Below are 11,850 nucleotides of genomic sequence, written 5' to 3' on the forward strand. Positions count from 1 at the left end.
CTGTTGCCTTTCTGTGGTGGGGTTTGGGATAATGAGGGAATGGGAGGGATTTGAGGAGGTGTCTGCACCCACTGTCCCTCACCCTCTTCCTCCTCCAATGGGCTCCTGTGCTTCCCAAACCAGCTCTGAGGTGCTGGAAGCACCTGAGTGTTCCCCAGGGGGACCCACATTCCCAAGCACCAAGTAAAAAAAAATATTTATTGGAAAATAGTGAATTATTCTGGAAGGTCATAGAAAAAAAAAAAGGATTCTTCATACCTTGAGCTGGCTCAAGCTCTGAGGAGTCCATGTAGAGTAGGAAGTGGGAAAGGTGGGAGGGATATGTCCAGGGGGGAGTGAATGAAGTGGGAAGTGGGAAAAGGGAGAGATGAATCCATGTGGCAGCAGGTTCCTGGTGAAATGGGAAGCAGGAAAAATGGGAGGGATGTGTCCAGGTGGTAGTAGGTGAAATGGGCAGTGAGGAAGGTGAGATCCTCCCCTTTCCCAGGGCTGGGAAGTGGAGCTGGCACGGGTGATGCTTCCCTGTGTCCCTGTGCCGTGTCCTCAGTAGGGATCTGTGCTGTGGAAAAGGACAGAGACAGAGAGGGATGTGTGGGCACCAAACCAACCTGGCAGCTCCTGCGCCGGGTCCCCCAGTTCCCGGGATGCAGCACCTGGAGAAGGAGAGCAGTGCCAGGAAGCCCAGGAGCAGCTCCAGGCCGTAGAAAAGGAGCAGGATGGCGCTCAGGAACGCTTCCAGGCGCAGGGAATATGTCTGGAGCAGCAGGTAGTACACGGCCAGCACGGCTGCCGGCACTGTGAGTGCCAGGCTGAGGGACAGCGGCACTTTCCGCTGGCACAGGTTCCCCTTGGAGCCTGTGGAGCACAGAGTTGGGATCATGGAAATCATGGAGGCTTTTGGGAGTGGAGGAAAATTAAATGTCCCGTTCCCGTGGGCAGGGACACCTTCCACTAGCCCAGGTTGCTCCCTGCCCCGTCCAACCTGAACATCCAGGGATGGTGTTCAGGGGTGTCCCTGGACTCTGCACTCCCTGTGGAGCCTCAGGAATTCGGGGGACTCACCGAAGAAGATGCGTGTGGCCTCAATGCCGAGGTAGAGGAGGAGCAGCACCACGTCCAGCACCAAGTTGGATACGGGATAGGGCAGGAGCAGCCCTGCAGGATAAGCACCGCCCTCAGCAGCACATTCCTGCCTATTCCGGCGAGATCGGGAAGAGTTCTGGGGCGAAGGACTCACCTTTGTACACAAACACGAATGCTTCCAGGAGAAAATACGTGGCGCAGTACCAGCCGTTGAGGAAGAGCAGGACCTGCAGCGGAGCCGAGGAGCGATGGCGGCCTGAGGGGACACGGGGCGGCCATGAGGGGGGGCTCGGGGCGGGCACGGCAGCGCGGCCCCCGGACCCTTGCAGCGCCTTGGCCGCACCCCAGCCCCGTTCCCTGCGCCGCTCCCAGCCCGGCTTCTTGCCGGTACTCCCCGTACCCTCCGGTATCCCCCGTTTCCCCCCCGGTCCCGCTCCCACCCCTGGGCGCCATCTTCCATCTCCATGGGAACCGCCGCCGCCGCGCTGGCCCGCACGGGGGCGCTGAGGACGAGGCCGCGGGGCGCGCAGGAGGAGCTGCTCTATCCCCTCCTCTCTCGATGGTTTGGCTGCCGCTCTACCCGCACCTCTCTCTGGTTGGAGGACCGATGGCTGCGCGCGGGTTCGAGTCCCCGTCCCTCCAAACCACGCCCGTTCGTATCCACTGGGATAAGAATCCCACACGGGAACACGGGAATATCCCCGTTTTGCGGCTGCAAGCGCAGCGCTGAGCTGGGTTACAATGCGGGGCCGTTGGGAGTGCAGTTGTGACACCAGGCGAGCACAAACACCCAGGAGCCTCTGGAAAACATCCAATTTATTCCTTTAGGGTTTTTAAAAACATTCCAGTCCCAACCAGCGCTGCGGCCCTGAAATGCAGGGATGCCCCACAGGCCTCCTGCTGATTCCCAAAATCCCAGAGGCTGGTCCCCAGAGAAAGGATGAGCTGGAACCAACCCAAGCAGAACCTGTGGAGCACAAGGAGACTCCAGGGGATTCTGGGGATCCATCAGCCACGGAAGTGGGCAAATTCCTTGCGCAGCCAGAGTGAATCCTGGTAGAAGAGGGGGTCTCCCAGGTGCACAGCTGTCCGCTTGTAAAAGTAGCAGTAGAGCACGGCCGCTGCAGGGAATTTCGGGATGAGAGAGGGCACCCTGCATCCCCAAGGGATGTGGGATCCCACCCTGATCCTGGGAGTCCTTACCCAGCCTCTGGAAAACGAACAGGGTCTGGAGGCCTTCAGTCCAGATGAAGCGGCCGGAGTCACGCCAGCGCAGGTTCTGAGGGGGTTGGAAAAGTGGGAATAACGCCTGGAGCAGTTTTGTTGAGCCCTCCCAGACCCCTCACCCCATTCCAAAGGTTCTGAGCAAGAGGAAGGGACATCAAGCCAGGAGTAACACCTGGGGAAGACTGGGAAGCCCCCCTAGTCCAAAGGTTAAGCAGCTCAGGGGATTTGGGCATTGAGCCCGGACCTATTCCGGCTTCAGACTCCAGATCCCTGCAAATCCCTGCAAATCCCCTTCCTGGACGGCGTGGGCAGCACTGGGGCAGCTGCTCTGGCTCCTGACTGCCCAAAGCATTCCCCGTGCTCCAGAGCAGCAGGATGGAGGGAACTTCAGGAGGTGTCCATTGGGATTGGAATTGCTCCATTGGGAAGGAGCTAGGAAGGAGTTTATTCAGGAAAGAAAAGGGGAAGGTGCTGCCAGGACAGATCCAGGAGCCTGGACAGTCCTTGGAGCTGTGGGAAGGGAGGGGGCTGCGCCCAGGTATGGGGATTAATCCCCAAAAAATCCAGGAACTGCTAGCACAGGCTTTCCCTGGGGAAAGTGGATTTTTTGATGGGTTACAGCCCTTAGGGAATGAGCTGGGATGGGGCTGGGATTGGACAAGGACCCTTCCAGCCTGATGCCAACCATGGGGTCATGGAATGGGACATATTCCATGAGACACCTTCCATGAGGAGACCATGAGAAAGGACTGCGGGAAGCTGGGTGGGGGGATCATGGAAAAATCCCTTGGGAGAAGCCAGCAGGGATGTGCCCAGCCCATCCTACCATAATCCAGACGTGGAAGGAGATGCTGAGGGCCAGGTAGGCTGCAGAGAGCAGGATGGTTCCCTTGAACTTATGGAAGAGGAGGTTGACCAATCCCGCCTGGAAAACGTAAGTGTTGAAGAACATGAGGAAGACAATGATGACGTTGAAGACGATGGCGATGTCCTGGATGCTGCAGGGAGAGCAGAGGGATCGTGGGGCCCTGGATCTCCAGGATCTGCTGCCCCACCACCCCTCCCTGTACTCACATGAAGAGCACGAGCTGCACGGCCGGAGCCGTGCGGAGCAGCTCCGAGAAGGAATTCACAAAGAGGTCGTAGGAAAGCAGCAGGAACTGCATGAACAGCACCAGGCTGTAGTTGCTGGGCTGGAGCATCCTCCTTCCCGGGGCTTGGAGCCCTCAGCCCCAGCATTCCCAATGGATCATGGCGCTGGGGGGGGCTCAGCGGGGCCTCTCCCGATACCCCGGACCTGCAGGGGGAGCACAGAGATTGGGATGGATCCCAAAAACCCAGGAAAACCCAGTGAGCTGTGTCTTCCCTCTCCTCCCCAGTTCGGAGTCTTCCTTTCCCCTGCAGTGCACCCCAATCCCCACGTGAGGAAATCTAAGGATGAGGGAGACATGCAGTCCCAAGCAGCAGAGTCCAAGCCGGTTATTCCTGGCTGTTCCCAGCCCCATGGGCAGTTCTGAGCATGTTTGGGCATGTCCCACTCTGGGCACAGGGAGAGCAGTGAGAAGACAGACGGGGATTTTTGGACACGGGAGCAGGTACAGTCCTCGTGGGACACATATCCCACGGGAACAGCCCCCTCGGGATCATCCTGGCTGGAGAGGGATGGAGGGGACAGGGATCCCCCGTGTCCTGGCAGGAAAAATGCTGCGCTGGGGGCTGAATTCCCTGAGGGGGGGACATGGTGATGGACGGGGGAAAAGGGGCTGGAAAGGGACAGAAAGTGGCTGGACACGGGGGAAAAAGGGCTGGAAATGGGAGTGAGGAAAGGCTGGACATGGAAGCGAGAAACGAATGGACACGAGGGGGAAGGCTTGGAAATGGGATGGGGGGAGGAAAAAGCTGGATATGAGGATTAAGGGATTACTCTCTGCCCCTCCAGACCCCGCGTCACTCCGTCCCTTCTCGCAGCCACCCCTGCGGAGCCCCCGGGCCCCCTCTCGCCGCCCTCCCCCCTGTCCCTGTCCCGTCCCCTCTCCCGGAGTCGCCCCCTCGATAAGCCCAAGCTCCCCTGTGTGCCGGGGGTCCGTGTCCCGGGGGTCGCGGTGTGTCCCCGCCGTGCCCCCCGCCCCCGGCGCTCACCCGCCGCCGCCATCTTGGTCCCCATGGAAACGGCCGCCGGAGCCGGAAGTGACGGCGGAAATGGACGCTGGAGGACCCGCGGGGGCCGCTCTGGCTGCCGCTCCTCTCGGCGGCCGCACATTGGGGTGGGCCGGAAAACCATAGAGATGAGCAGGCCAGAGCGGCGCTCGCCAAGATGGCGGCGCCCTGTGACGAGGAGGGGGCGGTGGCGCCCAGGTACAGCCCCGGGGTTGGAAGCGCCGGGGGGCGGCTCCGGTGTTGGGAGGGGCCGAAGGACCTCGTGGTCTGGATTTTGGGTGGTGTCAGGGCCGGGCGTTGTGTTCCTGGTCCAGGGGAGCCTCAGGTTTGGGGGCGCTGTGGAGCCACGTGTTCCTAGATTTCGGGAGCCGTGGCACCGAGTATCCCAGATTTGGGAAGTCCGTGAGCCTCTGTGTCCCAGAGTTTGGGGAACCATAGAGCCGCGCGTCTCCACCCCTTTCCTGTCTCTGTGTCCCGTGAGGCAGCTGATATGAAGGTGTTGGGACATCCCCCGTCCCCGGAGGGGACAGAAATACCCATTTCTGGGGGCGCATGCAAATCACATGCAAATGAGAGCGGAGATTCCTGCCAGGGGGACCATGACAGGTGACACTGAGAGCCCCTGGCTGCCATTCCCTGGGGTGCCGTGCCTGGGAATTCGGCTCTGCATGTCTTGTTCCATCCCTGGCCTCCTTCCCAGTCCAGGGCACAGCTGGACCCTGGTCACCCCCTCAGGGCTCCCAGTTCCCCTTTTCGTGGGTCCTCCTGGAAACGTCTGAGAGCCCCAAAAGGCACCTCAGTCGTCTCCAGGTGCCACCACCCTGGATCTATCCCTGCCACCATTCATTCCCACGCCAGGAAGCAGCTGGGCCACCATCCCTGGCTGGGAAGCAGCTTCATCCCTGTCACCTTTCCCAGGCTGAGAAGCAGCTGCTCCCTCACTCCCCGTTGGGGGTCCCAGTTCCCCTTTCCGTGGCTCCTCCCCGGGACCGCATCCGGAGCCTGAGCCGGCTCCTCGCTCGCCCGCAGGTGCCACCACCGCCCCACGGCCATGCTGGACGTGCCCTTCCCGCCTTTCTGCGCCTTCCTGGGAGCGCTGGGGCTGCTCTGCGTGGCCATGGTGGGCACCTGGTGCCAGCACTGGCGCGGGGGCTTTTCCCTGGACGGCAGCTCCCGGACGTTCAACTGGCACCCGGTGCTGATGGTGACGGGGCTGGTGGTGCTCTACGGTGCAGGTGAGTACGGGGAGCGCGGGGATCCCGGCACGGCTCCTCCCTGACTTCCTTCCCCTCTCGCAGCTGCCCTGGTTTACCGCATTCCCAACACCTGGAGCGGCCCCAAGCTTCCCTGGAAGGTGCTGCACGGCAGCCTGGCTTTGGGAGCGTTCGTCCTGACGGTGCTGGGGCTGGCGGCCGTGTTCTGCTTCCACAACGCCCAAGGGACGCCCAACATGTACTCGCTGCACAGCTGGATGGGGCTGGCCACCGTCCTGCTCTTCTCCTGCCAGGTGGGAATTCCTCCCGGATCCCCCAACCCCTCCGGCATCCCGAGTTTTTCCGCCCTCACCTTCTCTTCCCACAGTGGGCGGCGGGTTTTGGAGCATTCCTGCTTCCCTGGGCTCCCACCTGGCTCCGGGCATTCTACAAGCCCATCCACGTTTTCTTTGGCTCCGCCATCCTGATGTTGTCCGTGGCTTCCTGCGCGTCAGGACTCAACGAGAAGCTTTTCTTCAGCCTGTGAGAGTCGGGGCGGGGCGGGGTGGGCTTGGCTTGGGAAGAGCCCTCACAGGGAAATAGGGGCTTGGGAAGAGCCCTCACAGCGACAGGGGGAGCTCAGGATGTGGATTTGGGCTGGATTTGGGAGTGACCAGCACAGGGCAAAGGGAACTGAGCATTTCCTCAGGTGTGTGGCTCCCTGCACACTTCCCTGCAAGGTTTGAGGCGGGGTTTCGGGAACATCCAGAACATTCCCAGCCTCTCTTCCCTGCTCCAGGAAGAACGGGACCACGCAGTACAAGCTCCTGCCAGCTGAGGCTGTGTTTGCCAACACCCTGGGGCTCCTCATCCTCATTTTTGGGGTGCTGGTGGTGGCTGCCCTGGCCAGGCCCAGCTGGAAGCGCCCTGATTCTGACTCCCTGGATTCCCGCCAGGTACAGGACGCACTGGGTGGATTTGGGAAGCCAAACTGGGAAGCTGCCCCCCAGCACAGTCCTGAGGGTGGGGAAGGATTGAAGGATCCAGGCTCATCCCTGTCTCCCACAGCCCCTGCTCTCTGCCGAGCACTGATCCCAGGGATCTCCCAGCTTTCGGAAGCTACATCCTTGTGCCTCCACGTGCCAGCTCCTGCCTGGAGCCCGGGCCATGCCAAACCCCAGCACTTCCCAGTGCCATCCCTCAATGCTGCAGCTGGAGCTGCTGGAGCCTCACTGGGACAAAGAGGAGCACCCATATCACTCCCACTCCAGAGGATCCAGCTCAGAGTGGAGCCACTCAGGGACCTCATGGACATGGAATAAAACATTGGCTTCTGCAGGGCTCCAGCACTCAAATCCTTGGGGACAAGGCGGGGGCTGGGAGCTGGGGTGGGAGACGTGGGAGCTCAGGAGTATGTCCTGGCCAAGCCAAGCTGTCCCTGCCAAAGGCTTGTCCTCGCTGGCTCCCAGGAGACACGGGACAGCTCCCCATGATCACCCCACAAGACCTGGGATCGTGCTCTGCTCCGTCCCCACTTCTCCTTTGCCCCTTTCCCAGAATCCACCCCTCAACCCCATGCCCAGAGCCATGTGAGCTCTGTAGCTTCCTCTCCACACCCTGTGTTTCCTTCCTCCCCCAGTCACAGGATCCCTGTTCCCATCTCCCTTTCCAGCCTGGAGCAATGGGGGGCACCCCCCACACCCCCAGATTCCACCATCCCACCCCTCCAAGCTGGCATGGGGGACACAGAGAGTTAACGGGGTAACTGGTCACTGTGATCCTAAGGTTTATTGGGAAACACAACCGTGAAGGAACCGTGAAGGAACCGTTAAGGAACACAGGGGGTTATTGGGATACACCTCCCTGTCACATGGGGGGACAAAAGGGTTTTTGGGATACATATCTCTACCACTACAGGGGGGGACACAGATTTTTGGGGATACACATCCCTGTCATTACTGGGGGGTGTCCCGCAGCCCCTCCAGCACCGCTCCCAGCACTGCTGCCACTGCCACAGCCCCGGGATCGGGCTGTTCCAGCCGGGATGAGTGGACGTAGCTGGCTCTGCCCGCCGCAGCCTCCATGTGCCTGGTGGCCTCCGCTGCTGCCTCCGCGCTCTGCCAGGGAAAACAGGGCGTTTTCCAGGATAACAGCAGGGATTCCCATCCAGTTTTCCCACTATCCCAGCTCCCAGCTCTCCATACCTGCACAGCTGCCGCAAGCACTTGGAGCAGGTTGGCACTGGGATTGCGCAGGGAATGCAGAGCCTGTGCGGCTGCAAACAGCGAATCCAGCTGGGGAAAGGTGGGAATTAGTCTGGGAGCCAGGGCTGAGGCCAGGTGAGAACTCCCTGGCACCCTCCTGGAAGCTTTCCAGGCTCCTGGGCTCTCCCAGCACTCACCATGGTCCGGTCACCTGGCGCAGCTCCTCCATACCTGTGTGGGATGCAGGAAAATTCAGGGGGGGATTTGGGTTCCCAGGGGTAATTGGGATTCCACAGCCCCCGGCACTGACCTCTGCATGGCCTCAATCCCGGCGTCCATGGCATCAGCCCATGCCGGGAAATCACTGCGGCTGCGCAGGCTCCGGGCAGCCGCCGTCAGGAAGAGCCCGTAGAGCTTTGGGAATACCATCAATCCCATCCTGGAAACATGGCCAGGTGTGTCCCCCCATTCCCATTCCCACTCACCACTCCGGAGGAGCCTCCCATATGCTCCAGCACCACATCAGCCAGGGCGGAGAGCAGCTGGCCTGGGGCAGACGGAGGCGGCCGGGCACGCATCCATTCCCGGATGGCTGTGGGAATGGAAGGAACAATGGGATGGAGGTGGCCCTGGAGTCACCTGTACCTCGTGGGGACAAGCAGGGACAGCCCTCAATTCCATAGGGAAGCTGCCACTGGATGCAGAAACATTCCAGGATAACATTACACAAAGGAGCACCCCAGGTTTCCTTAATCCCAAGAAGGGATGTCCTGGAGAACTCCCCGCTCCTGGGAGGTACCATTGGGGTAGAATTCCCCACAATTCCCTGGATAATGGCCCCCACACGCACCTTGGGCCGCCCTGGCGTGCGTGTGGCCGCAGTCCCCGTCACCTGCTCCCCGATCCAGCTCGTTCAGCCTATCCTGCATATCCAGCAAGGTGCTGCACACGCGCTCCAGGACCCGCTGCACCCGCACCACGCCGGGCCCTGCGGAGAGGAGATGCATCCCTGCACGTTCCTGAGGGAAACTGAGGCACGGGGAGGAGGGGGTGTGACAAGGGACAGGAGCTCTGTACCAGTTCCAGCCTCATCCTGTGGCTTCTTGGGTCCCTCTACTGGTGCTGGAATCTCCTCCCTCCGGGTGGTGGCCAGTCCCGCGAGAAGGTTGGGCCACGCCATGGCTGTGGTCTTGGCATCTGGAAAAGCCAGAGGCTCAGGATCCCATTGGATCCTCAGTCGCACACCCAGCAGCCAGGAACTGCACCCCCAGACATCCCACTGACCTTGTGTCCTGTCACCCAGCACATGAAAACCCCCGTGCCCCAATCCCAGTCCACATTCCCACCGGGAACTCACCGATCAGCCTCACCAGCTCCTCATCCACCAGCATGAGGGTGAGGGAGACTCCGGCCATTTCCAGCGCCGTCATGAAGGATCCCACCAAGGCCCGGGCGATGGAGACCCCTCGGTTCTCTGTGGGATCCGGGATTGAGATGCATTCCAGAGCAGCCGGAGCCAGGGAATGGGATCCCAAGCTCCCCTCTGCACTCACCCAGGCAGCGCACAGCAGCTCCAGCCACAATTCCCAGCTCCAGGCAGGACAATCCACCCAGGTTGTTCACCACGAGCACCACAGAGGATCCTGCAGGATGGGGGGCAGGATGAGACTGGGATCCAGGGGATTTGGAGGAGCACAAGAAGGTTTGGAGGGCTTACCAGGTGCCAGGGACAGGTGGGAAGCACTGGATGGATCCGTCATGTGCTTCAGCATCGTCTCCACAGCTTTATCTGCCGGCAGCACCTGGAGGGGACATGGAGCAGGGAAAGAGCAGAGTGGGGAGGTCTGGGAATAGGGGGATCTGGGAATGGGGAGGAAGCAGCAGAATTCCCCCCTCACCTTCATCCTGCGCACTCCAGCCTCACCGTGGATCCCTAGGGAGACAGGGCCGTGTCACATCCCAGCCCTGGTGACGCCTCCCTGGGGGGACAGGGCCATTCTGACCCTCCAGGGACCCGAGGGGGACATCAAGGGGCCTCTCCTCACCCAGCCCCAGCTCCATCTCGTCCGCAGCCAGCTGGAACGAGGGCTTGGATCCTGGGATGCTGCAGGGAGACAGGCTGAGACCCAGGGTACCTGTGCAGGCGGGAATGCTCTATTAGAACTGGGAGGATTTTTGGGATTCAGGGGCTGGGCGACACAGGACAGCATTCCCATGGGATAACACAACGCACCCATGACTTTGGTAGCCGCCATCACCTTCTTCTCAATCTCATCCAAGCTCGCTCCCGCCTCGGCCAGAGCTCCCGCTACCTGTCCGGGACACAGCAGGTGAGCGGCCCCCCAGAATTCCCCAAATCCCCATACAGGCTCCCAGCAGAACCTTGTGGATGAGGACGGTGCCGCAGATCCCGCGGCGCCCGGCTTTCCCCGGCTTGGTGAAGGCACAGTCATCGCCCACCACCACCATGCGCACGTCCGTCCCCTCGGCCCGTGCCCGCTCCAGGGCCATCCCGAAATTCAGACGGTCCCCCGTGTAGTTCTTCACGATCAGGAGGACCCCGGCTGTGGGACGGAGGGAGAGGTAACAGGAATGATGCAGCCACTGAAGGGATGAACCCCAAAATTCCACCCAGGCGTGTTGCCAACCTGCTCCGGCCTGTGTCACGGCCCGAATGGCTGTCAGGACGCTGCCCACGGACGGGGACGCAAACACGGCTCCGGCCACCACTCCGGTCAGCATTCCCTTCCCAACATAGCCTGTAGAGAGGGAAGAGGGCTCGGCACCGTGTCCGTGGGTGGGGGGTGCAGGTGGGACAGGGGGGTCTCACCTGCGTGGGCGGGCTCGTGGCCAGAGCCCCCCCCGGAGAGCACGGCCACACGGCCACGGATGGCTGCCAGGTCATTCCGAAGGACCACCCGGTGTCCCTGGAGCAGCCGGAGCCCAGGATTGCAAGCCACCAGCCCAGTCAAAGCGTCATCGGCACAGCCAGAAACTGTTGTCACCAGTTTTTTGGGGACCTGCGGGGAAAAATGGGGAGCAGTGAAGTGGGAAGAGCAGGAATGCCAACCCTACAGGAATGACAACCCCCCTGCTCGAGGCTCACCTCCATGGGAGCGGAGCGCGGCACTCAGATCCAAAGATAGAATCTGTCTGGAAAGAGGGCAAGGTCCAGTCTAAAATGTACAGCGGCCCGGGAAGGGGGGGCTGGGAAGGGCGCGGGGTGGGATGATGTCTGGTGTGATGATGATGGGAGTGTCTCTTGGGAATGGGGCTGGCGTTGGAGTCGTCCCCAAACAGGGACACCTGCCCAGACAGAGAGTTTCTTTCCTCTTTCCACATGAGGAGCCAGGACGGGACCACACCCCCTTCCCAGCCAGGCCCCGCTTTTGAGATGAGGCGCCAGGATGGGATAACCTCTAAACAGGGATCCCTTTTTGGGGAGAGATAGGACGTGACGGCTCCCCCCCGTCAAAGTAGGACCCCCTTTTGAGGTGGGAAATCAGGATAGGACCACCCCCAAACAGGGACCCCATTTTTTTTCTTTTTTTTTTTGTGATGGGGGGACTCCCAAGTTCAGGGATCTCCTCTCAGCGCAGGCCCTGGACGGATCCACACTCGCCCCTCAGAGCGGGGACCCCCACCCCAGCTTTCGGGGGCCACAGAGCGGCTGGGAGCAGGGAGGGATCTGCACTCCCCAATGCGGGGCCCTCCCTTCGGCATACGGTGTGGGATTAGGGGTGGGATTAGGGGTGGGATCAGCGCGGTATCAGCGCCGTTCCCGCGGGTTTCGGGGAAGGCCCGCGCTTATCCCCTTCCACACCTGCGCTCTCCGCGCTCCTCCAGCCGCTCCTCTCGTCTCCTCTTCACGGTCCTCCCAGCGGGCTAGAACGGCCCTTGTCGTCGGCTCTTGGCAGTCCTCCCAGTGGGCTAGAGCGGCTCCTCTCGTCTGCTCCTCCGCCTCTTCTCAGCGGGCTAGAGCGGCC

The 11,850-nt window shown here is 61.3% G+C and overlaps 4 protein-coding genes across 6 annotated transcripts; 1 reads left to right on the forward strand and 3 right to left on the reverse strand.

Moving 5' to 3' along the window:
- Nucleotides 1-184: 184 nt before the first annotated feature.
- Nucleotides 185-1,574, reverse strand: TMEM216 (transmembrane protein 216). The gene is made up of 5 exons (XM_083863069.1): nucleotides 1,524-1,574; nucleotides 1,238-1,339; nucleotides 1,063-1,155; nucleotides 654-855; nucleotides 185-559 (listed from the first exon to the last, which is right to left on the reverse strand). The coding sequence occupies exons 1-5, from the start codon at nucleotides 1,534-1,536 to the stop codon at nucleotides 544-546; spliced, it is 426 nt and encodes a 141-aa protein (XP_083719195.1). The 5' UTR covers nucleotides 1,537-1,574; the 3' UTR covers nucleotides 185-543.
- A 306-nt stretch (nucleotides 1,575-1,880) lies between these two features.
- On the reverse strand, nucleotides 1,881-4,549 carry TMEM138 (transmembrane protein 138). Its single transcript, XM_083864237.1, has 5 exons — nucleotides 4,450-4,549; nucleotides 3,385-3,607; nucleotides 3,137-3,308; nucleotides 2,287-2,362; nucleotides 1,881-2,204 (listed from the first exon to the last, which is right to left on the reverse strand). The coding sequence occupies exons 2-5, from the start codon at nucleotides 3,510-3,512 to the stop codon at nucleotides 2,092-2,094; spliced, it is 489 nt and encodes a 162-aa protein (XP_083720363.1). The 5' UTR covers nucleotides 3,513-3,607; nucleotides 4,450-4,549; the 3' UTR covers nucleotides 1,881-2,091.
- Nucleotides 4,550-4,624: 75 nt separating this feature from the next.
- On the forward strand, nucleotides 4,625-6,870 carry CYB561A3 (cytochrome b561 family member A3; the record flags this gene model as incomplete). 2 transcript variants are annotated; one of them, XM_083862901.1, is made up of 6 exons in its annotated part: nucleotides 4,625-4,665; nucleotides 5,497-5,702; nucleotides 5,766-5,974; nucleotides 6,049-6,203; nucleotides 6,460-6,616; nucleotides 6,729-6,870. In XM_083862901.1, 6 exons carry the CDS (start codon nucleotides 4,625-4,627, stop codon nucleotides 6,750-6,752), a joined length of 792 nt encoding a protein of 263 aa, XP_083719027.1. In that variant the 3' UTR covers nucleotides 6,753-6,870. The 2 variants fall into 2 exon arrangements, with proteins under 2 accessions (XP_083719027.1, XP_083719028.1); XM_083862902.1 differs by lacking the exon at nucleotides 4,625-4,665 and adding an exon at nucleotides 4,726-4,792.
- A 559-nt stretch (nucleotides 6,871-7,429) lies between these two features.
- On the reverse strand, nucleotides 7,430-11,850 carry TKFC (triokinase and FMN cyclase). 2 transcript variants are annotated; one of them, XM_083863377.1, is made up of 18 exons: nucleotides 11,688-11,850; nucleotides 10,971-11,017; nucleotides 10,695-10,884; nucleotides 10,513-10,623; nucleotides 10,247-10,428; nucleotides 10,098-10,176; nucleotides 9,910-9,999; nucleotides 9,763-9,797; nucleotides 9,582-9,666; nucleotides 9,418-9,507; nucleotides 9,222-9,338; nucleotides 8,942-9,061; nucleotides 8,715-8,852; nucleotides 8,350-8,456; nucleotides 8,175-8,278; nucleotides 8,062-8,095; nucleotides 7,865-7,954; nucleotides 7,430-7,777 (listed from the first exon to the last, which is right to left on the reverse strand). In XM_083863377.1, exons 2-18 carry the CDS (start codon nucleotides 10,974-10,976, stop codon nucleotides 7,616-7,618), a joined length of 1,740 nt encoding a protein of 579 aa, XP_083719503.1. In that variant the 5' UTR covers nucleotides 10,977-11,017; nucleotides 11,688-11,850; the 3' UTR covers nucleotides 7,430-7,615. The 2 variants fall into 2 exon arrangements, with proteins under 2 accessions (XP_083719503.1, XP_083719504.1); XM_083863378.1 differs by having other exon boundaries at nucleotides 10,971-11,013; nucleotides 11,688-11,800.

Source organism: Zosterops lateralis, assembly GCF_965231275.1.
Source record: "Zosterops lateralis genome assembly, chromosome: 6".
Lineage (NCBI taxonomy): Eukaryota > Metazoa > Chordata > Aves > Passeriformes > Zosteropidae > Zosterops > Zosterops lateralis.